Source organism: Chlamydotis macqueenii, chromosome 21 (genome assembly GCF_036417535.1).
Source record: "Chlamydotis macqueenii isolate bChlMac1 chromosome 21, bChlMac1.mat, whole genome shotgun sequence".
Classification (NCBI taxonomy): Eukaryota; Metazoa; Chordata; class Aves; order Otidiformes; family Otididae; genus Chlamydotis; species Chlamydotis macqueenii.
The window spans coordinates 8,553,007-8,577,304 of NC_141576.1; the positions used below are offsets into that span (position 1 = coordinate 8,553,007).

The 24,298-nt window shown below is 48.9% G+C and overlaps 1 protein-coding gene across 12 annotated transcripts in view; it reads right to left on the reverse strand.

Annotated features, from left to right (window-relative positions):
• The window catches only part of ZBTB40 (zinc finger and BTB domain containing 40), a 48,862-nt gene extending 27,400 nt beyond the window's left edge, over positions 1-21,462 (reverse strand). For 3 of the 12 annotated variants that reach the window (XM_086764299.1, XM_086764296.1, XM_086764298.1), the window contains exons 1-5: positions 14,362-15,027; positions 13,392-14,179; positions 12,641-12,774; positions 5,862-6,057; positions 5,187-5,329 (exon numbers count right to left, since the gene is read on the reverse strand). In XM_086764299.1, the coding sequence (XP_086620425.1) occupies positions 5,187-5,329; positions 5,862-6,057; positions 12,641-12,774; positions 13,392-14,118 (1,200 nt within the window). In that variant the 5' untranslated portion in view covers positions 14,119-14,179; positions 14,362-15,027. Of the gene's footprint in view, positions 1-5,186; positions 5,330-5,861; positions 6,058-12,640; positions 12,775-13,391; positions 14,180-14,361; positions 15,031-15,072; positions 15,336-20,124; positions 20,273-20,479; positions 20,542-21,339 lie in introns of those variants that run through there. The other 9 variants (XM_086764302.1, XM_086764303.1, XM_086764293.1 and 6 more) reach the window with 8 other exon arrangements.
• Positions 21,463-24,298: the final 2,836 nt, after the last annotated feature.

Below are 24,298 nucleotides of genomic sequence, written 5' to 3' on the forward strand. Positions count from 1 at the left end.
TTCCACTGATTTGATTAACTGGGAAGTGTTATGGGGTGCTAGTTACAGAAACATCTAAACACATCCCAGGTATATCTGGCATATGTCACCTTGAAAACTATGCTGGTGGGTTCTTCCACCAAGTCTAGCTCTTGGAAGTGGATGACAAGCAAAAAACATTTTTTCAAAGGGAATAAAAAAAAAAAAGACTTAAAGATAGGTATCAAAACAATATTTCAATTCATATTTTTAGCAAGTACTTTTTAGATTGGCAGTCTCTTTTCGCTTGTCATCAAAACATAGGGATGGAGGGGGGAAAAAAAAAATAAAAGACTCATTATTTACATAAGCATCCTGTTAATCGAATGATTATTTCTACGACGAGGCCATGTGAGAAATCTCTTACGTGAGATGCAATCACTGTAGCTTGGAAAAGCTCTAGGATGCCACTATAATACCTGCAAGGCTCCTAAAAGGAAAAGCCAGCTGGAGAATACAGGTTGATCTCCTCTCTGCAAACACCGTGTTTCTCAGCACTTGGAATGTAGCACTGGCAGAAACTCCGCAGGTCACCAGCCCAGTTCCCTGCTGCCGTAAGCACTACGCTACACAGTCCCATTAATAAAATTATTAAGATCTGTCCAAAAACTAGTTACATTTTTGCTCCCTTTCCCCCAGCCGGAAAGCTCTTCCACAGTCTCATTCCCCTGTTGATTCTTCTAATTTTCAGCTTAAATTTATTCATGGCCAGCGTATACCCATTTGTTCATGTGCCAACATTATCTTTCAGCTTAAAAAGCCTGCTAGACCCTCTAAGGTGTTTACCTCACCCTTCCTCTCCAATTCCTTTGTAAGAGCGTGATCATATTCCCTCTCAGTCTTCATTTCACTTGTCTAAATAAGGCAACTCCTCTCATAAAACAGCTTCTCCATTCCCCTGATCTTACGACAATAGATCTGTCTCTGCTTCAATACAAATTCACCTTTTTGAACGAGACTGGAACTGCACACAGAGATTTCAGATGAGCCCTTAATTCTCAGTTCTCATTACTGCATCTAAACGCATGCCCCTCACTTTATCCACATCATTCAATTTTTACTACTTAAGTTCTCCAGCCATGTAATTCCTCTCCCTCTTGCAGATCCTCCTTTGTGCAGACAAAAAAATCCTGGTTTTGCTCATCAGCAAGTTTTGCTAAGCATGCTTTGATACTTTCTGTCAATAACATTGGTGTTTTAATATTAAGTAAGTGACCAGAATCCCTCAGGTAACCTTGCTCCAACCTGTCAGTCCTGTCTTCAGCACAATCTGTAGCTATCTCCCAGTAAGATACATCCTTTTAAAATATCACCGCTTCCTCTAGCTCAACAATTTCCTCACATGAAATTCAAATGCTTTGCTCAAGTCTAGATCGAGGCAGAAAAACCCATTTTTATATCATTAAATAAAGATTCTGGGTCAGGCAGAAACAATTTACTTGAACACCCTTTGCTGCATTTTATCTCATTTTTTTTTGCTTACACACAGTGCTTCAGCTTCACGCATCCTCCAGCCTGTCCCATCACATATTCCTGTGCACCTACAGAGCTGGCTGTCTGGATCACTGCTTCCCTCACCCACGTGTCTGTCCTGGTCATCAACTGTGGGGATCACTCTCAACTTGGAAAATACAGTAATAAACCTTGCATCGCTCTCATAGCCACATGTATCAGCTCCTCCAGTTTGCTGGGGATGCCCTTTGAGTTGTCATTTCACTTCAGCTGCAGGAAATTTCTGTTTCTGTGTCCCTCCTGGATTTCTCCCCAGGCTCAGTCATGAGTTTGAGAGTCATCTCTTGGCATTATTATTTTTCTTTACTTGATCAGACAAATGTTTGTTGCTGGTCTCAATCCAGGCTGTGATGCCGAGCAGCCTGACATACCACAAGATTCTCTTCATACCTCTAAAGTACATTTCTTTGCCTGTCAGACATCTCAGCCATTCCTTGCAGGTCCTAATACTCTTCCTCAAGTTATCCATTCACTCAGGTCTGTAACCTCTCATACAAATTCTCTTCTCACGTCGAGGATGCAAACTTCAGACAGTTCTCCTACCTTCAACATAAAAGAAACCAATCCAACAGCTCCTCCTGCGCTCTTACGAGCAGCTGATCTCATTAATTAGTTTCTCTCAATTCTAAAAATCTGTCCTTTTAAAGCTAAAACTCTGTTAGTGAGCCTATTGACATATCCTCCCATCTAATTCACACTGAGTTGACTCTGAACTGCACAGTCTGAAGTCATCTTAAAAGAGAGCACAAAAAGGGGTACAAGAACAGCATCTTTTTGGGGAGCTCATGCTGTAACATACCACTGCTCCCAGGCAAGTTTTGATGGGCGCAGAAGTTACAGCCCCATTTTGACAACACCCAGGTGACACAGCTGGAAAACATCCCTGCTTGCAGCAGGACTTCTCCATCCCCCAGCACATCCAGTTAGGATTGCTCCTGCAATGACCAGTAACCATGCTTGTGTTGCCATTGGTACCTGTCTTAGCTCTGAAGCAGTTCAGTTTGACCACCAAGCCATATAGGCACTGGAGCCAAAATGGAAGGAAGGCACATAGCTCAGAACGTCCAAGTCTCCTCTAGAAGAGGGCCTGGACAGAAGGAAAGGACAGACGTTTTTACCAGCTACTCTGATGCTCCAAGTTCAGGGCTGTACTCTGAACTCTGTGACAACCTAAGCCATGGGACACGATGCATGAGAGGCTCCCTGCTCCTTCTTTCCATGCAAGTTTATTTCTCTTAAGTGAGAATGTGCACCTAAGCCATCCCCCCAACCCTCCACCTTATTTCGCCACATTACAGAAACACTAACAAAGCCATAAAGTTAAACACTCAAAAACTAGAAATGCTATGTCAAACATTGCCCAGAAAAAAACAGTTATTTACAAAGGGACTTCACAACACATCATGCACTGGTTTTTGAGCAAAGAAAATCGGACTTGCTCCACACATAGCTTGGGAGCAGGCACAGAAAGAATCCAGTTCCCTAGAAAAAAAGGCTGTTACAGGTAAAACTTGTGCTTGTCTTCCTGAATAAATGTGTACCTAATAAGGCAGTGACTGTGAGAAGAAAAAGGAAAGTCTCATCTTTGTGAACCCTTGGAGAACTAGATCCTATCTCTGCCAGCCCAGAGCTCTTATGTGATGTTGGAGGAATCGGGTAAGATGAAACCTTCAGAGGTCACTGCTAAATCCGAGTTCATTCTCCCAGTACTGCACCCAAGATATCAGAGATCTCAGCCGCGCATATGTCACAGGCCCACCGTTTTAATCCACTTCTGAAACAATTAAGCATTTTTCCACTTGTGGGGAGGAATAAACAACAGAAAAAAAAAAAAAAAAAAAAAAAGCCTGAAAAAAAAAAAGGGGGGGGAACTCCTCAAGGTCAGTCTACACTTGGCAGGTTCTGCTGTGCCACAGCAGGGAAAGAGCAATGCCCCCAGCCTCACCCAAATGCTCCCCAAATACATTTGTTATTTGCTGGGAACCCATGGGCTAGAACAAGAGCACGAAGGGATCCCAAAGAGAGGACAACCATTTTGTATTCGAAGCAGAGTTCGGAGGCTCTACAGCAAACAGAGCATAACAGTGACTGAAGAGGATAAAAAAAAATACTGAATACCACTACCCCTTCACCAAACAAGGCAGGAGTCCAGTAGTAGATGACGATGCAATTAAAGGCTGGATCCTGTGGCCCAGGGGCAGAATGGTTTTTGGTTTGTTGTTGGGTTTGTTTTTGTTTTTTTTTCCAACAGGAAGAGATTAAAAATGGTTGCAATTTAACTACCTAATTTCATGGAGACAAAAAGAAGACTACAGGGAAAAGGTGCAGCCTTTGAAAGAAAGGCCATACTGCAACACAAACAGGCATACATGAAAAATCCTAATCTCCCCACTGCTGATGCAGCTTTCATGGCTAGGAGCTGAGCTCCAGGCACCCCTGCGCAGGTCTCTGCTGACAGCCACAACGGCCCCAGCAGATGCCAAGTCCTTTACTTCATTCACAGCTCCCCCTCACGCCCCCATTCCAGGCTCAGCTATGCTGTTTTTGGAGGGGAAAATTCATCAGCTGCCAGTCACACTCCAGCCCACGAGGACGAGGCGGATGTCTCTGTCGGCAGCACCTCCTCTTGCCCTCCTGCACCGAGCTGCGCCCACACCCAGAAATGCTCCACAAGGGACATTTGGTCAGGGACCACGTGCAAGCGAGCAAGACATTATTGAGGGATTTACAAGATGGGCAGAGGTTCTCAGCCCACCTGTCATGGCTCTGGACAGGCTCACTCAGACAGAAAGTAGACAGCATTCATGCCACTGAGCACAACAGTGCTTTCTGCTCGCTATAATCCCGCGTCAGGGGAACTAACTGATGTGACAAACTAGGACAGGAGGTCTGCAAGCTGTGTACTGAATGCAGCATGCTAGGCCACCCTGCAAATTTCAGCTGCACAGGCAGGGTATAGGCAGCTACCCCCAAAACACAAAGGAAAGCAGGTTAAACACAATATTTTCTCTTTTATGGCTTCTACAAATCAGCACATATAATGCAATTGCTTATAGCAAAGCAACAGTCCTCCCCACTAACCGCTGCACTCAACACATCAAAAAAAAAAATTTAAAGGAAAGAAAAGAAAAAAAAAATAAAAAAATCAGTCAGTGGATGTGCTACCCCTGCAGGCAACTGTGCGATAAGAGTTAAAGAAAAAGAGTTAAATCTGGGAGAGTCAGCTGAAAGGTAAGCCATTGACCAAGTACCTGAGGACATAATTGGTAGACGGGCAGCACAGAGGTTTTAGAGGTTCTGCTGAAACCAAACTTCACTACAGAGCCTTCTCCGGGCTCACAAAAAGGTATTTTCAGGGCCTACAAGGAATGTCAGGTGCCTCCTCTGTCCCAGGCTCCACTTGCAGAGGCAGTCTGACACTGCGCCAGGCAGTGTTCATCCTGGTCTTGAGATTGCCTTCGCAGCTCAGTTTTCACCATTCCTGCAGTTCAGCGCAGAGGGACCTGAGACAACACCGTGCTGTGCAAAGTGGAGGTGAAATTGCCAGGTGAGGCTAGCACATCAGTTGGCAAACCATGTAGTCAGACGGTGCCTTGCAGACACAAACACACATCCCCCCTCGCCCACAGAGTTTTCCTTATTTCAGATTTTTTTACCCGCTTCTCCGAGGCAGTCAGAAATCCCTCTTCTGCCACCTCCAGGAACTCTATGATGGGGCTCAACTGCGTCACGCTCCGGATTAGCTCCTCCCTGCATCCCAGCAAGCGAGAGGTCAGCATCTCTCCCTTGTCTGTGCTCTCTGGGGGGAAAAGGATTCAGAAACACAAGAGAAGAAACAAGTCAGCCTGAAGAAACTGACAGGCTCCTGAAGCAAGTGAGACTCTGTGAAAGATCTAAGTGAATAGCAAAGCTCATCCCAAGCACAAGCAGTAGAGGAAAACCACTTTACTATTCTCTTTAAACTCTATGAAAGGAAAACGTCTCATTTATCTAACAGAGCACAAAGCCATAAAGCAAGCTGGAGGTTAACACCAGGTTTGCAAGGCCACTGCTTTGTGTCAGACTCAAGTAAGAAAGGAGCTTTCAATCCTGAGGCTCAGCTGTGCTCTGAGCCACGCTGGCTGCGCAGCCATCGATCCAACCCTCCAGGCAGCAACAGGGAGAGCCCCGCGCTGCCTTCACCCTACTGCTGCGGGACAGACACGCCCCAGGCTCTTGGCCAGCACGTGATAAACCTCTTGCATCCAAGTAAAGATACAGAATTTCCGGAGACCTGCTTTGCCTGTAAGGTTGCCCACCCCCTTTGCCTGAGGCTGCACCTACTTCTGTACCTGTTTGCTGCCGGGCTTCTCCACCGCTGCCTTTCCTCTCCAGCAAAGCGGTTCTCAGCTTGGGATTCGTGTCTTGAAACAGCTTCAGTAAAGACACGAGGGTCTGAGCATCCAGAGTCTGAGCATCCTTCACTTTGCTCAGCAGCTTCTTGAACACCGACTGTTTCCCTGCCTCTGTCAGACAGGCAACCAGAACCTAAAACAGAACAGGCAAACACAGGGAAGGCTTGAGTAACAGAGTCAGCTGCCCCATATAAGCCGACCACAAAGTAGAAACCTACTGGTTTTGCTCAAGGGACAAAAAACTTAAATAATAACCAAACAGACACACATCGTTGAGCTCAAGCTCTGGTCTGTGGCCACCAGCCCCGGGAAGGAGGGCAGCAAGCCTTCCTGCCAGCCCTCATCTTTATAGCAAGTCCCACAAACTGGGGCTGGTTCCAGCACCAGACATCTCTATTTCTTCCCCTAACAGCCAAATGCCAATAAGCCTAAGGGACCTAATAAAACATGGTCTAAACATCATTACTTTGGAAGCCCAAGGGATACTACATTTCACTGCAGAACCATGAGATCACTTGCATAGAAAGCAGGGAGCATTTTAGGCGGAACTTTCAGGAATTCCCATGCTCAAGTCACAATAGAGTTGCCTCTCCTAGGGAAAGCTTCGGAGAGGAGGCACGCAAACTCGGAGTGTTGCGGGCTCTCAGCATGCCTAGCCATCACGCCTACAGCTCCAAAATCCACTCCAGTGACCCGAAACAGCAACCAGAGGCAAATATGCCTGCATTGCTATGGAAATAAAAGGAAAAGAAATAAGCTGTAACTCTTGCTCCCATTTCCCGGGAGCCCTTTAACGCTGTAAATATTGCCCCTAAAGACACAGGCTCCTCGGCTCTCCAGGAGAGATGCCAGCCTTTCAGAGCAGGCGTCCTTTATTAGAGACTCCAGGGATGCTATAAAAGTACCTTTGAAGTGGCAAGCTTAGCCCAGCTCCAGAGAGAGCGGCCATTTTCTGCTGTCATTGTCATTTTTATTTCTATGATGAAAAGACTGAATCCAACTGCTTGGGGCCGCACCAGGGGGATGATGGACTTGCTTTTGCTAGCAGGTGTAAACGCTCATATATTAGGGCAGCGTGACAGCGCAATGACCTATTGCAAAGAGCATCCACAGAGGGGAAGCTGCTGGCGTCTCAGCTCTTACCCGCTAACGGCATTTTCCCTGCCGAACAGAGAGACGTGGACATGAAGGGCTCTGTTATAAAGGAAGAAAGGAGATGCCACAGACATGCTGAAGAACAAGCTTAAAGGTATTTTTTTTAATGCAAACATTAATTTGTAATGAGACTTGATAATCAGATCATGTTTGTTCTCAAGGTTTGGATACCTGGCCCCTTCCAGATCAAAATGATCCTGTAAAACACAAAATATCTTGACTCTCACCATCCTAAAGGTACTCATCACCCTGTCTAATACATGTTTTACTAATACGGATTAAAAGTACTTGCATTGTCACAGTATTTTTTTTTAATTAAATTAAAATCAGCACAGCATTGCTATTTAGAGCTCCAGATAATATCCCATCCTCAGTGCACGGATTTGGTTCATGGAAAAGAGTTTTCAGAAACAGAAGGGCTCTGCTATTTATAGTTTCTTTCCGGAAGACCCTTCCTCGGCCACGTTGCTCAGTGGGAACAGCAGCCTTTTAGTACTGTTTTGAAAGAGCACACAGTGCATTTCAGACTTACTTTGAAGTACTAAATTCCCAAATATCCTGGGAAAAAATGCAGAAATACTGATACTAGCTGGAATTCCAGCTTCCACTTACTCATAACGTGCCCACACATTTCAGCCTGATCCATTAGGCTTTCACAGCCTGGGACACTTGCAAAATCCTTCATGGTCAAACTGGCACAAATTAGCACACATCAGCTTCCAGACTGGAGCAAAAGACCGTCTCTCTGAGCAGGGAAATCAAGTCACCAAGATCTGGCTTAAGCTTGAGTTGTGCCACCAAATAGGTTCAACGTCCACTGAGAAGTTTGGTCCCAGCTGAGGATGTCAGTTCTGGTGGCCACAACACTCCTAACTCAGTATCACAACGGTCACACACCATGAAACAGCCCTCCCAGTTCATTTCAAACCTCCCCATTTCCACGGCAGCCCCAAGGCAACCTCCGAACAGGAATCTCTGCAGGTAATGTCCCAGGTCATCTCTCTCCACGTCATCTCCACATAGTCCACATTTTTCCAGATTTTTTTCCTAATTCAATTAATTCCTACGCTGCTGTGTCCATTTGCCTCACCGCAGGATCTCCTGCTCTGCCCCATTGCTCCTTATTATTTCCTGCTCCTTCCAGCATATCCTGCTGCTTTGGGTAGGAAGATGCACAAGGCTGCTCATGCAGAGCCACAATCTGCTTTTGAAGAGCTGAGTTAGTGCTGCGTCCTCCCAGCATCTCTCTCTTCACACCGATCCACAACACTCGTAGAAAGCCAGTGCTTCCAAGACCTCCACCTCCCTCTCCAACATGATCGTAAAATTAATTTTTTAGGGTGGGGACAGGGATGATTGAAGAGCAGCCGCTGGCTGGCCCTGTGGGGAGCGACCCTGAGCCCGGGCTGAACTCAACTGGTGTGCCAACCTGAGGGATCTCCTGGGACCCAGAGAGGGCCTCAGCCAGATGGGCAAGCAAAGCACATCCCACTGGAGAGTGCAATGGCCCATAACTGAGAGTAAAGAGGGACACCCAAGTCAGTGCAGCCACTAGCCCAGCTGGCCACTAGCCTCTTCCCTGCAGATGAGCAAGCCGAGTTATGGATTTTCACGGCTTATCCACGCTCCTGCTCCCAGCGTGACAGCAGGTCTCAGCAAAAAAAGCTGCTTTAGTGACTACTGCTGAGTGATCTCCCTCAAGCATCAGCTTTGGGGTAAATGCAAAGGGAGGGAACCGCAAGAGACAGGACGGAAAGGCATAGGGTGCTAGAAGTTAGCTCCCTTCAGACCCCTTCCTCAAAAGCTGAGGCACATTCAGTTACAAGACTCACATCTGAACGTGGTAAATCCAGTACCTCAACGCCACTTCCATTCCCCCGGGGAGAGCTGCACTGGCCACTCAGTGAGCTGCAAAGCCTCTGACCGCAGGAGGCTGGGCACAGTGGGGAAACTTCCAGAGACATAATAATCTGCCCTTTGTGAACACAAGCTGCTTTGGGTTTTTTTTTACTGGTTTATTTCTGACGTGCATAAGGCAAAGATAATGTAAAAAAAGCCACTGGAAACCTGCACAGACAGAGCTGCTGTCCACAGAGCCAGTGGCACAGCCAGCACAGGGACGTGACTATGCACATCTGGACTACAGAGAAGCTTGTAGGCTATGACTGCACCACGAAGTCAGATATCATTGTGCATACAATAATCAGAGAAAAACTAAGTTCCCGTTTCTGGTTCAGAAATCTGAAGTGCTTTTTTTTTTTTCAAGCCTGCATTTGCACACAACTGACAGACGACCCTGGTACCAGCAAGGCTCTGTGGAGAATGCTGACCCCCGCATGCTCCACACAACAGGAGCAAAAGCTCTGCCCAAACTTCCAGGCAAATACACCAGAACGGGGAGAAAAAAAGTTCTCCAGCTCTGCCACCACAAAATAAAACCATCAGAACCTATCACTCCTAATCAGGATGCAGAAGGTAACAGGAAACTTCTTTCTTATGCCGCATCCAGGCATTCCTGTAGCTGCGAACGAAGGATGACAATAATTGGACAGGCCCATAGGCAATGGAAACGATCCACAAGCACGGTGATATTTATTCTACGTGGGAGAATCAATGCTTCCCCACTTCATCTGAACCTAGTAGCAGAGGGAAGAAATGAGCTGTGCAATAATTTGAATTGAGTTTTTCTAAGAGAGCACAGGAAGATAAGACTTGACACCAGCAAAGCTCTTCTACGCTTCCCCAAATTACTGCAATTTCAGTCTTGTTCTCATTTCCAAGCAGGTTTCATCCAGGCCAGAAACAAATTAGATAGGAATAGCTTATGTGAGATGCACAGAGACAAAAACAACCCCAAAAATCACATCTCCCTACACAGAAAAGCAATGCGTCCGCATTTTTCAGCCCAGGGAGCAAACATAACATCAGACTTAGAGAGAAGCAACAATTCTCACAAAGGCAAGCCCTGCACTGCAAACCTCCATGGGGGAAAACCCCACAGCCTAACAAACCTCCACTGGAGGCAGCGGGAAATAGGCAGCAACATCGGAGGAGCACTGTGGGGAACAAGGTGCCCATGTAGGTACAAGCTCACAAGCAAAGGAACAGAAATACAGAAGCTACGTGCGAGGCAAAATCCCACTGGAACTAGAGGAGCCTGAACACCAGGACAGTCTTGGTGTCAACAGGCAGGCTTGCAAAACCCCTCCAAACACCCATAAGCCCCCACACTGCTCAGGCTTTGCTGTCCAAAACACACTGCTACTTGCCTGTAGAGGTAAGCCACCCACAAAAGGCTCCTGACCAGAAGGACACGCACAAGAGATGGGCGATCTCCCTTACGGGCAAGCACGCCCAGCATCCTGAGCTGGGCTCTTTGGAGCTGAACTTGCACTTTAAGTGTGACTTTAAAAAGACACTGCTGTGTCTCCCTCAAAGGAAACACAGGTCTCTTGTGGGAAAATGCTACTCTGTCTGCCGGAAACAGAGCCCAGGCTTGGTGCCGGAGCCCAGAGGTCCTGCTTGTTCCAGAGAGGAGCTCAGAGAGGGACAGATCTTGCTGAGCCCTTGCTTACAACAGGCTGCAGTCTGTCCCCGCCACTGCCCTGGGGCTGACACTTTTCATGCTTGTCACAGCTGAGAAGTGGTATTTCAGGAAGGCTTAAAGAAAATCCATTTCTCATTTATTCAGCATTTATTTATAGCTGCAGAAAAACTGTCCAGCTGCTGTTTTGCAGTCAGACATCTAAACTGTCTCTGAGCTCCACAACTTCTCGCCTGGCTTCTCATTTTGAAGCACAAAGGGCTGGGCACAGGTCTGCGAATCTTACCTGCTGAGTCTTGGAGGTGCTGAAGAAAGAAGAAACAACAGTTACTGCAAAGCAACAGAAAATGGGGCCGTTACGCAGAGAAGCATAATGCCTGGGCACTGTGCAGGTGCGGTTCTGGCCCTGTGACCACGGAGGCAGCGCAAGCGGGCAAGGGAAGGCAAGCCGGCGCAGGTGCTGCCTGCTGGCACAGGAGCATGGAGCTGCCAAATCCCTTCAGGCAGTGCCCATCCACATCACAGAGCACGTCTCCAGCTCTGCTCCAAATACCAAGGTGCAGAATAGGTAAAACCTTAAACCTGACAGTTTTTTTCTGATTGGGGCAAACAAACAAACGTACAAAAACCTAAATCTTCTCAAAGTGCACAGGCAGGCTGAGAGCAATGCACTCAGAGGTGCTTGTCAGCCTGGCCAGGCTTGGGCTTGCTGCTACAAAGATGAATTTGGACCTACATCTCCCTCCTAAAGCCCCCGAGCTGTTAAGTTCAACACCATCAGGAGGGTCAGCAGGGAACACAAGCTTCCCTTTGCGAACATTTAAAGGCTCATCAGAAAAGAAACTTGCACTCCCTGACTCAAGGGATTCTCCCCTCTGCTGTCATATCTTTTTTTTTTTCTACTACAGACATTGCCTTGGGTTTTTAAAAGTAGAATGCCACCACAGCCAAAATGTCCTGCGTCCCATGGTCATACTGGTACTGCAGGGACCGAGTGACTTGAATTCAGACAGCTTCCCAGCCAGCAAGCACATGGGAACCAAGAGAGCATTGCAGCCCCCCAACCTGTGGAATAGCATTTCTTGGCTTCAAAAGGTCAGCTAACCACGGAAGAGCCAGTAATAAAAGAGTTGCACTCTCATTTTTCCACGTACAGAAAAGGCACGCAGGGCAGTTCACGTAGCCTGGTGTGAAAAACACTCTATCAGAAACAGCCGGGGTGAGGAAAGCAAGCACAGTCCCATCCTCACGCCATAGTGGCCACAGCTATTTTCGCAGACCCCGCGATCGCACAGCAGCGTGCAGCCAGCATAAGTGCCCGCCCAGACCCGTCACAATCAATTCAAGCTCTGCATCCTTCTGCACCGCTGCCACACCAATACGGAGGTAACCTGCTGTTTCTGTGGTGGCTCTGAGCCGGTACGACAGCTGGCTATCGTTGCTCAGAGCCCAGAGTATCCTTCAGCATTAACCGAGCACCAGACTCAAATATCCCCTCCAAGAGTAACTTGACCATCATTCATCAGCGACGACTGCTTTGAAAGTGGCACATCACCAGGAAAAGCACCATGGGGCAGCACCCACCACCCCCCCATAACGCTCCCCAAGAGCAGCCTGCCGTACACGGAGTGGAGCAGATGCTCCGCGGCAAGCCCTCACTGAGGGCTCGGGAAGTCTATTTTGGGATCTCATATGTCAGTCGTTTACAAGTCGATACAGTTGCCGAAGCAAATGCCATAAACAGAAGGAGGAAAATCAGTGCTGGAGCTCTCCTACAACACAACGAAGATGTTTTCAGGGCAGGACATATACTTCTTTAGCTATGTGCACGAGCAGCTTGCTCTTACAGATGCTTCTCTCCAGGGTGTTGCTCAGGTGAGCACGATGCCCTTCAAACAACCAGGCACCAGAGGCCCAGTTTCCCATGAAACAATTTCCTAAATAGGGTAGAAACTATTCTAGCCCTCAGCAGGGCGAAGAAAAACCTTGTTTCATTTACCCAAGTAAACACACCTACCTCCTTTTGAGAGGCATCAATTTCTCTGCACTCTTCTAGTCTTTTCAGCACAGCCTGGGCATCAGAAAGGGCCTCAGAGAAAACACTTTCATATCGAAGAAAGAAATCCAGTTTACAGCTTTTACTCTCCGCTGCTGTGTGACAGAAACAAGATGAGTTATTCGCTAATTGAAGGGATTCACAGAAAGCATGATGTGACTGAAAGACATCAGTTTGTAACCAGCACATTGGCTATAATAGGGAAACTGTGACTCACAAATCCCTTCTGAAGATATCACACAGCCTGAAGGGAAAACAGACAGTTTATTTAACACCAGTTATAAACGGAACATTTATTTTAAACCCAGTACAGCCTCTGTTTCCCTCCCATGCTGAACAGGAGTTTAAAGGGTAAGATAGCATTAGCAGGCAACTCTGTCCACTTGCTGTTATACAGGTTGCCTTATCAACCTCATGTCCTGCGCTAACACAGATCCCACAGATGCGATCATACACGGGTAAGAGAAGTTTTGTTCGCTATGGCTCCGGTAAAGCGATGAGCGTGAAGCAACTGCAAAGGCCGAAGGAGAGTACTGCATTGTGCCAAAGGAAGAAAGTCCCTGCAGAAAAGGGTACATGATGGCGCTGATCTCAACCCAGGGTAAACTGAAAAGAACAAACACAGAGGAAAAGATCCCCTATAACAGGAAAATGTGAGTCAACGTGGTTGCAAATAAGAGGCAATGCTGTGCCCAGACCTGTAAAGTCTCACCTAAATCCCTTGCTGCTCCTTTCTCCTCTCGAGGCTCAGCAACCTCCTCTTCTGCACAGCCACTCTGCTCAGCACAGGCAGGCTGATCAGGATGAGAGCCTGAATCCTCCTGGAAGGATCTGGAGTCACTCGACATCGTGTCCTGGTGAACCCAGGTGTGATTCACAGTAGGTTCCTGGCCAGGAGAAACATCTGCTTCCATTTCTGCTTCTACAGGGCCAGGAAAAGGGGAAACTCTCCGAAGGAGGAGAGTATCTGTTTTTCCTTCATCAGGTTTTTCAGACAGGGGCAGGTTATTAGCTTCAGCATGGTTTCCAGATGAGTTTGCTGCCCGGCTGGAGACTTCTCTCACTACCTGGCCCTGAGCGGAACAGCTGATGAGGTCCCTGAGGAGGTTTTTGCAACTAACAGCCACATCAAACATCTGCAGACTATCTGCCACGGAGATAGCTTTGGTGAAATTGTGTTTCCCCAGTGGGAGTTTGCCACTGTACATCATCTCCAGCAAGAGCGCAAACTCCTCAGGAGTCACCACAGAAGCATCGATGGAGATGGTGTCTGTGCTGTCCAACAAGGATTTAAAAAGCAGGCTAGCAGCAGCCAAAATGGCCTTGTGTGCCCTAAAATGAACATTCCCAATGAAGATGGTGCAATCGCAGAACTGCTGCTCTTTGCAGAGAGTGTACAGCTGCTGCAGCAGCTGCTTGCTGTAACCAGGAAGCTCCATGGCACCAGAGTCTACCGGCCTCCTCTCACCGTGGTCTCCACACTGCTTTCACAAAGCCCAGCTAGTGAAAAAACAAAGGATCCCGTTAGTGCTTTGCTCACATAGTAGCAAGACAGAAAGAAAGAGCATACAAAAACTACTTTTCAGTTTACACCTCCTAGTAGCTTACTATGCTGCAGTTCAGTGGTTCCTGCAAGAAGAGGCCCCCTTTGGAACTCGCACTGCCCAAATTCAGCAACTTACCCTGCCAGAGCTGAAGAGCCTAGATGCTGTTCAAATAGAAATACTTCAGAAAGAACTCGGAAATGAATACCAAGTTCCAGGAGTTATAAAAACGGAGAAGAAACTCCCTGATGAGCCCCTGAGAGAGCTCAAGGAGGTGTGAATGCTCTTCAGATCAGGCACTGATGCAGAATTCAGTAGCTGGTTTCGGAAAGGGCAGGCAGGGAAGCAGTGCAGGAGGACTTGTTCAGACCATCTACCAAACACAGAGGAGAAGCTGGGGTGTTGGCTTTGACCTGCAAAGCACTAAGTGGTTTGGGACCAGTTAATTTTCTCCCCACATCACCGTTAAGGTCAGCAGAGGCACGTGAGCATTGGAGATAGAGATCTGCTTGCAGCCCAGGGCCTTCAGCACCCCCCAATCCTAACTCATCAACTTACAAGTCTTTTCCCCAAGCTGTAATTTCTTGCAGAAGTCCACTGCCATAATCCTATCTACCAGAGCCTCCCTTTTACTTTTTTCCACTCCCGTTGCAGGAGGGAGAACAGATAGGATATCTGCCAACAGAATTTTTATCAGCAGGATATCTGGAGTTTTTATCTAAGCTCGACAAGATAAAGATGTTACTGCCTTGTCTACACACTGGGACGCCTAACACCGGTGCTGGCAACGATGCTGAAATGAAACAGCATGAGCGCTAGAGGAAGAGCACCTGGATGGACACTACTTACGTGACCTTCAGCTGCTTAACATCTTTGCACCCAGCTTCCTACTCCCTTGTAGAGAACAGGAGTAATATTTCCTATTATCAGAGCATGAGCTTTACTGAGCCAATGCTCTTACATCACTTTGAAGCAGTGCCTCACACAAAAGCAGGCTTGGAGCAACTCCTAACTTGCACCAAACTGCAAGTTGCAAGTAGACGCTGGGCGCATGTTGAGTTGGCACTTCGCTCCCGCAAGGTGCCAATCCCTCTGGAGTTCAGGCTTTGTGGGAAGCAGGACCTCCTGCCCGCAGGCAGGCAGGACTCCAGCTGTCCTTCCACATGGCACTGCCGGCGGTGGCTGTGGGAAGACAGGAGAGGCCAACGGACATCACTTCATACCAACACTACAGACAGCTGAGGAACTGGCTGGGGGACACCACCCATGCATGAGAGCTCTCCTGCTCAGCCAAGAGCTCCCCCGTGCTTTAGAGATACAGTACTATGCAATTTGCTTTTCAGCCATCAGGGTAAGATCACAGATGGTCCTGACATCACCTCAAAGCAGAGGTGTCATGCTCTCCATCTGACAAGAGGGTAGATGGGTCCTTTTCTAGAAGGTAGGGAAACCTAAGTAGTCATTGATACCTGACCGTCCTGCTTCCCAGGAGCCAGGCACATCACTACCAAAGGCCGTCTGGGCTGCAGCTCATCTCTGCTGCTTTGCAAGTACCAGATGCACTCCCTCACCCGTGCACAGGGCTGGCCACCTGCACTTCCAGCCTATTAAACACGCAGAATCTGCTACGCTCCCACGCCACTGCAAATCACAAGTAACCAAGCTGCCATAAGCAGAGTTGCTGCTGGTGGTGGGAGAAGAATGAGCCCCATTCCTTTTGCCAGGCTCAGTCTAATAGCAGTCTTAGTCCACACACTCCGTCCCTGGAACTGAAGGACTTCCAGTAGCTGAGGTGAAATTGGGTCTGCTAGTTAAAGAATAATAGCTGCAGCTCTCCCTACAAAAGGGACAAGCAGGAAACATCAATGTCCTGGAAGAGATGTCTGCTCACTTTGCCATAGATAGCGTTCTGCATAAAACCTATCACTTCCACCGTGGCAAGCTGGAACTTTTTACTTCTTTAATTACAGGGACCCAAAGATCCAGTACTGCCAAAGGGAACAGACATTTTTAACAAGGGGTCATGACCAAGACCATCCTCAAGGCAACTGCTCCCCTCCCACCAGCAATCTGATTTCATATCTGTCTCTGTCTCCCAGATTTCCAGACTCAGTAGCCTGGGTTTGGACAAAGCTTCCCTTCCAGCAAGGTGCCCAGTCACAACAAGAATTGATTTTTTAGGAGGAGGACCTTCCACTGCTATGGTTATTCTAACTGTCGAATCACATGCCTCACTTCTAACCCAAATTTGTCTGGCTTCATCTCCCAGCCATCCTCTAAACAGCTTTTGGTAGATTTGCTGGGGGACTGGGCTGAGCTGGGAATCTCTCCGAGAACAGGCAACTAATATTTCAGCAGCGATGAGTACTTACAGAGCGCGAGCCATCTGCTTCTGCCAACACCACCGGTAAGAAAAAGCCATTTGTCACTTTTTCAGCTTAAAGCTGCTTCTCTGCATCCTCTTTGGAGCCAGGGTCACTGGGGACCCTTTATGAATTTCAAACTTCAGGTAAAACATGGTTTAAGCAGGCTGCCTCTAAGGTCTCTGACACCTGAGCCACACAAGCACTGCCCTCTCCCAAAACACCAGCTCACTTGAGTCAGAAGAGTGGGACAAAGGAGACAGAGATATTTGCTCATCTTAGCTGCACAAAAAATGAACTTTGCAAAATGAATCTTTTGAGGAACATCAGGGGACACTTTAAACCCCATCCTGGCAGCTTCCCAAGGTGGTTTACCTTTCATTCCACCCTCTTCCAGTGAGATTGCTAAGTCAATCAATGTGAGACAAATTTTCAAAAGTGCCTAAAATTCCTAAGGCTCTACTTGACCGCGTGTTGATAAATGCCCTCCTGTCGTCCTTAAACAGCAGTTATCATCTGTGACCGCTCTCAGGAAACCCACTTCAGCAAAGAAGCCCCTGCTTCTTCTGAACCTCCCAGAAGAGATCTGCACCAAACATTACCCCCCACCGTCTAGTTCCAGCTCTTTCTTCCTTTTCCCAGGTATTTCTGTCCTCACACACCTCCACAGTTCAAGGGAATCAACTCTTTTTCTTTAAGCTACATTAGAACAGGGAAAGGATATGTTGATAGCAACAACACTTCACAGAGAAGGAGGAAACAGGAACACCCAATGCTATCTACATAACTGTAAAGGAGTTTCCAAATTAAATTACTTCTCTTAATTATTCATATAATTACTTCGATCCAGATTCAACAGATTCTGAAGCCACAAGGTTCATCAAAAGATAATTGAAATTTAGGGCTGACCACTTTAGCAATTAGATGTTACAGAGATCGGTGCTCCAAAGATGCACAGATGAGACCACCGCTCCCCTGCAGCTACGAGGCTGCCACAGAACCCTCATGCTGTCAGAAAGCCCATCACAAGGCACATAAAGAATTTTAATGCCACAACAGCCTTAGAAAAAGGATCCTCTATGCCCCTCACTGCCATAATTAACGGCTTTTGCATGGCGCTGCTCAACACATGTGCTGGCATGAATAAAATAATGCCAAAATCTACTTCCTGCATTGACTAGGAGGATCCCAGTGGCCAGCTTGAAGGTGCCTGAAATCATTCCTTGGGATGCACACGAAGCAGGCTTTTTTCAGAATTAAAAATAAATAAAAATGTTAAAAGCCCCTTGCTGCCCTGCCAAGAAATTAAGCAGTACCAGCACACTGCTTTTTAAAGCACAAACCCACAGCCCTGTGCCCCCTCTGCTGCCAGCACAGCACAGAGCAACGCGATGCACAGCCCGATAGCGAAGCTTACTGAAAGCAACCTGCACGCTCAGTGCAAAAGCAGAAGAACGCAAATCCTACACAAGCTCTAAAAAGCTAAACCAAAGCAGGCAGAAAAAAAAAAATAAAGTGGACAGAAAGAGATAAGCAAAATGGAAGAATCCAACTTCTCTGTCTTAAGTAAATACCATTTCTTTAGAGCTGACTGAAGGGTCTCACAGCAACTAAAATCTGAAATGTTCATCAAAGAAAGCCCATGAGGGCTCCCCTGTCCCTGTGAGAGGAGCTCACCGCGTTGCTGCCCGTTTTACACGTACTCAAAGGCTTGTTTCAAAAGACTCATGTAAATCAGTAACGGCAGCAGGACAGAAAGCTGAGATTCGTTTTCCCGTGTTCCTTGGCCCTGCAGTCCCTCGGGTACAACAGCAGCCTCCAAGCGACGGGCAACTTTCTGTTTTCAGCGCTGAGGAGTTAAGGGCAGTGACAGCCTTAAATCAGAATCGGAATACTTTTTTGTGCATGTTTACCAGTTTCCTGTTTTCTTGTTACTAAGATGACGACCTTACAAAGAGGGTTATTGGAAAGCCAGAAAATCATGTATTGCAATTCAATTGTCTTACCTCTCCCACCAAAAGTAATTCAGTCTTTGAAGTGTTGAAAGAGGCTGAGGGGGCATTACCTTTCTCTGGGGCACTCCAAAGGGCCAGAGCAAGCAGCTCTCCCAGGGGATGATGTAAAATCCAGCACAAGGAGCCAGGGCAGACCAATTTGTTTTTCAATCTATTTTATTTCAGTTCAGAGCATCAGTGCAGACAGATAACAGAGGAAAATAAGCAACGTTTTGACTAAATTCAGTACTTCATGGTCTCTAAAGGCAGGAAAATCTACAGCTCAAAAAATACGCAACACTGGCTATCTGTCCGCACTGATGCTCTGAATGGAAATATAATAGATTGAAAAATGAATAGGTGTGCTCCAGCTCTTAACAGAAAGTTTTCCATTACTCTTCAAAGTGAGGGCTGTTGCCTATCCCTCCTGGAACAGGGCTCCCCCAACGAGCGAGCAAAATCACGCAGTGGAAAACCAGCACAAAGGCAAAACAACAGCCAAAGTTTGCTCCAGTCACTGCTCATTCATGTTCCACTGTGCCCAAGAACACTGAAAATGCTAATTATATTTTGCAGGTTCCCATAACTTCCTCAAAAGCCAAAAGTTGGACATCTCAACTCCTGTTTGTCAGGTAGGTTTATATCAGAGAACATTGCGCGTTGTAATTTATCAGGAGCTTTCGAAAAAAAAAAAAACAAAACCAAACAACACGCTACTTTGAGCAGCTTCTGCAATCCATTTTGCTGCCAGAAGAAGTGCAGAAGACATTTGTCCCTACAGACAAGAGCAGACAAAGCACAATGCACCCGTAAGATGCCTTGATCCAAGGGCCTCTTCAAGCATAAAGGAAAAAAAAAAAAGCTTTAAAATGACACTTTTCAAGTGTGATCAGCCCAAAACAGGGACTGATTCCCTCAGACTTGTTAGTGAAGTACACAGAAATGCCTTTGAGCTGAATCTATCGAGACAGCAAGCCAGGAGGCACTTGGACTTCCACTGCTGTCATCTCCTGCTTCAGGCCATCAGAGAGGCACCCCCACAGCCCCGAAACTCCAGTAAGGCAAAAACACCTACAACAACTCTTCAAACATGAGTGCAGCCGCTTTAAAACAGACAGAGAAGGATGCAGCAATTTAAAAGCCTAATGGCATTTACTCCAGGAAGCAAACTTGCGTCCTCCGTCTCCTGGAAGGCTCCTGTAACAGCTGTGCAGCAGTCCGGGCCACAGCAGGCATATTTTCAGCACCTCCTTTAAGCGGAATGTTGTAGCAGCTAAAATACACTGGAAAGAGTGAATGAGCAGGGCACAGAAGCTGGGCTGGTAGGCTGGGAGAGGACCTCTGTTCTGATCCATACTTCAACAGGCTGTCCTGCATCACCCTGTCAGGGTTTGAAACCCAAATTCCTCCTCAAACATAAGATACTTGGTATCTCTTACCCAAAAACTTGCAGAATCATGCTGTCTTATCATCTCCGGGACAATAAATCAGGTGTACCAACCTTCCTTTCCGCCACAGGAGAAGAAATTACCTCTGAGACTCACCTACAAGCCTGTCGCTCTCTGGGGACGAGGTGAGTTTTATGGACCAGGACCCACCACAGCACATTTCCATGACACATCTAACTTGGACATGGGAAGAGGCTGCTACTGAAAGGAGCGGCCCTGCTCCTCCGTCTCCTCTGCAGCAGCTCTGTTGAGCCAGAGATCACACAAGAAACTACCTCAGATTGCTGATTTCTTGATGCAATGCAAAAAAAATCTATTTATTTGGCTCTTGATAGTCAGTCTTCCAACTGATCATCTCAGTGAAAAGACATAATTAGCAGTCCAAAGAAAAGGGAGGAATGTGCTGTGACAAAAGGCATGGAAGAGCAAGGTAATTCCCTTCCCTACCTACCTTTAAAAACCTTCTGGAGGCGTCCACGGCTCCTGCCCAAGAGGACATCGCCCAAAGAGACCCTAAAACACATATAATCATAGAATCATAGAATGGTTAGGGTTGGAAGGGACCTTCAAAGGTCATCTAGTCCAACCCCCCTGCAAGGAGCAGGGACATCCCTCACTAGATCAGGTTGCTCAGAGCCTCATCCAGCCTGGCCTTGAACGTTTCCAGGGATGGGGCCATAATGAGAAACATCTTCGGGGGATCAGCGACAGGCTTCGGCTCACAGGTAGAGCTGACATTCCTGTGGAAGCATCTTTGCTTTTAAGTGTAGGTTACCAAAGGAAAGACCCCTCCCATATTTTCCATGGCAGCAATGCAATCAACCAGCTCCCTTCAGCAGAAATGACACGTGTAGTGTTGTAAATAAAAGAGAAAGCCATCCTTTAATTTGTTGGCCACCCGTGGAGCACCTACCGAGCACACCTCGATTAAACACAGGGCTACCGGGGGGGGGACAGACACACCAACTCCCGGCCGGGCTGTAGGCAAGGGCAGCCCGCAGGCACCCTTCAGCCTCCTTGGGCCACCTGCAAAGGCTTCGCAGGAGCCGGTCCCTCCCTGCGGGTGAGGCCGGACGCTCCCGACCTGGACAAACCGCCCCATCCCCGGCGCGGCAGAGCCCAGGCCCAGCCGGGCCCACCCTCCCCGCGCGGGGTCGGGACCGAGGCGGGGAAGCGAGGCCGGGCCGCGGCGGGGCAGGCCGGAGAGGGGGATATGCGGTGGGGGTGGAAGGAGGGGAGCAGCCCGCAGCGGAGGGGCCGGGCCCGCAGCGAGGCCCCCAGCCCGGCCGCCGCCACCGTCGCTATGGTTACCTTTATTGGGAACAGCGCGGCGGACACGACGCGCGGCAGCCGCCGCGGGAACAATAAAGCTTCAACAACAGCCGCCCCGCCCCCTCGGCGGCGCTTGGCCGCGCGCCGCCATCTTGAAGCGCCGGCCGGCCGGCACCCGCGGCACGTGACGGAGGAGCAAGAGGGGGGCGGGCGGCGGCAGCTGGGCATGCGCAGTTCCCCGGCGCACGCCTTTCCCGCGGGGCCGCTCTGAGGGAGCGGGCGGCCATGGCGGTGGGGCTGGATGAGCCTGCAGCCCCTCCCCGTGCCCAGCTCCTCAGGCGCCCTCGGGGCCCCCTCGGTCAATAAAACATCGCCCCCGTGGGATAGAGGAGCCGGGACGCGTCCCCGGAGGAGGGCGGCGGTCGTGGCAGCCCGCGGGTGGTGGGCGGGCTGGCGGGGTCGGGGGGGGGGGGGGGGCGGTCCCGGGTAGGAGCCAAATCTGCGTCTTGATCACTCGCCCGTGGGCTGGGCGAGGGCAGCGGGGAGGGCCTGAGGCGTGCTGGGCCTCCCGGAGCCCGGGCTGTGGGACGGGAGTGGGGTGGAGAGAACCAGTCCTGGCAGTGGGTCCCGACCTTCCGCTCCATCAGCCGTTTGCCGGTCAGTAGCCCTTGGCTTCTCAGCACGCTGCTGGCACGACTGCCTGCTCCCTGCCGGCGGCCATCTCACGATCGTAGTGGTTCCTACATCTCTCCTAGCCAGCCTGGGGGCAGTCCCGCCAGCCAGCCTGCAGCCCGACTCACCCGGCCTCTGCACCGCGGGCTGGGGAGGCCACCTGGGTCTCCAGGCCTGGAGGTGAACTGGGGGGGTCATGGGCAATCCCAGCAGGGACCCCCAGCCTGGGTGGCCCCACGCAGCGCCAGGGACAAAGGAGCCAGCAGATGCTGAAGGCCAGCCGTGCTTTTCAAGGCCCTGTGTTGGTGTGCCATGCATTAGGGTGCGTATGGCAGAACACGGGGTGGGAGCAGGCTGTCCTCACCGACCCCCTGCGCGGGCAACCTGCTGTCGGGGCAGAGGCGACGAGACCTCGATTTGTATTTCTGTGTGGACACACACTGGCATAGCAGGGGTGCTCCTTGTTCCTCCCCAAAAGCCTGGCTAGGGCTGTTTATGTTCCCTATCCCTCTGTCAGTAATCTGACCCAGCCCGCAGCTCAGACGGCCTCTGGGTGCATTTCCTCTCAGAGGGCTCTGAGAGCTTCCAGATGGCCCCAGTAAACGGGACTGCCTCTGCCACCAAACAGCCAGGCCACCGAGTGTCCTTGCTCGAGATTTTTTACACTGAGGGTGGTGGAACACTGGCCCAGGTTGCCCAGAGAGGTGGTGGATGCCCCATCCCTGGAAACATTCCAGGCCAGGTTGGCCGGGGCTGTGAGCAACCTGATCTGGTTGGAGATGTCCCTGCTCCTTGCAGGGGGGTTGGACTGGATGGGCTTTGAAGGTCCCTTCCCACCCAAACCATTCTGTAAGTCCAACTCATAATCACACCCTGGCCAGTAAAGATGTGATCCCTTCCCTCTGTTACAGGGTGAGTATTTTCTGCTTTCTTAACCGAACACTTGCACAGTGCCAACGTGCACACCTCAAAGCTGCTGTTTCCTCTGCCCACAGCTCTGGGGAACTTTTGTCTGATTCGTGTCATTCTGGAAGCAGATAGATTGTGGCTGTATTTTGAATGGAAAAAAAAAAAAAAAAAAAAGAAATTAAAAATTGCCGGAGTGTGCAGGGAGCAGGAGAGCAGGTTCAGGAATTTCTAGTTGTATTCCCGGGGTTGTAAGGGGGCTATCTGCTGCCATCTATTGATGGATACAGGGAGAGGCCTAACAAACCGACTCATTTGCATGAGCAAGTGCTAATTTCGGGATAAATGCATGGAGGCGGGGAGAATAATATCCTCGGATATGTAGCTTTGAGACCAGGCTGTATGTGACCTGGTAGAGCGCAGCAGGCAAGCAGGCAGGGCCTGGGATTGTGGGTGCTGGCGGCTGTCAAGACGTCTCCGCAGGCATGCCGGTGAAATTCTGGGGCTGGCATGTGGTCAGGCAGATCATCTTGCAAACAAATGGGTATTAATTAGAAACCCACAACACCATGATGAGACCTGCTCTGCTCTGGGGCCTCTGCGCTCTGCCAGGGAAATGCCTTTTGGCTGGGATCCTCAGCCGTAAGTGGCACAGGCAGCTATTCTGGCCATTAGAATAGAAATGGCATCGCAGCAGCAAGTTTCAAGGTCACTTTTGGTGAATGCAAGAAAAGCTGGACAGGCCATTTTCTTGCAGAGAAAGAGGTTCCTGGGACACCTGCTCAGACTACGGCCCTTTGCCGATCTCCTGCAACTAGTTGTCTCTGTTACAGCTGTCAATTCCCACTTCACCAGTTTTCTCGTGAGTGCTCCTATCTATGTGCTGAAGAGACCCTGTGAAAAAGCACTGGACCCAGATCTGGTTATTTTTATCCCCAGGTCGGTGATGATCAAAGTGAGTTGATGCTGAAGCCCTGAGAAGTGTCTGTTGTTCTGTGGCTGCTGACAGCAGCTGATCTGAAGATGATGACCAAGCTGTGTCCGATGAAAAACCTGCTCCTCACCTGCCACAGGGAGAGACTGGCACTTGCCAAGAGGTCTAGTGGGGCTTGAGGCTTCCCCATCTGCCTGTTTCTGTCCTCTCTGCTGCTTACCTCCATGAGTTTGGGGGCCACACGGTGTAAATCAGACAAGTGCCATGATGCAGGCTAAGAATATCCTCCCCAAATAAGGAAAAGGGTGAAGAAACAGGGACAAGACACTGTCCCAATATACCTTTGTCAATTCCCGTCACAGTAACACTTGGTTGTCCCTTGGAAACATCATAATTCCTGTACAACAAGTACTGGTGAGTGGAGATGTACCACCCGAGTGTTTTCTTTCCCTAAAGTGTAGGACTACAGGATAAAGCTCCACCAGG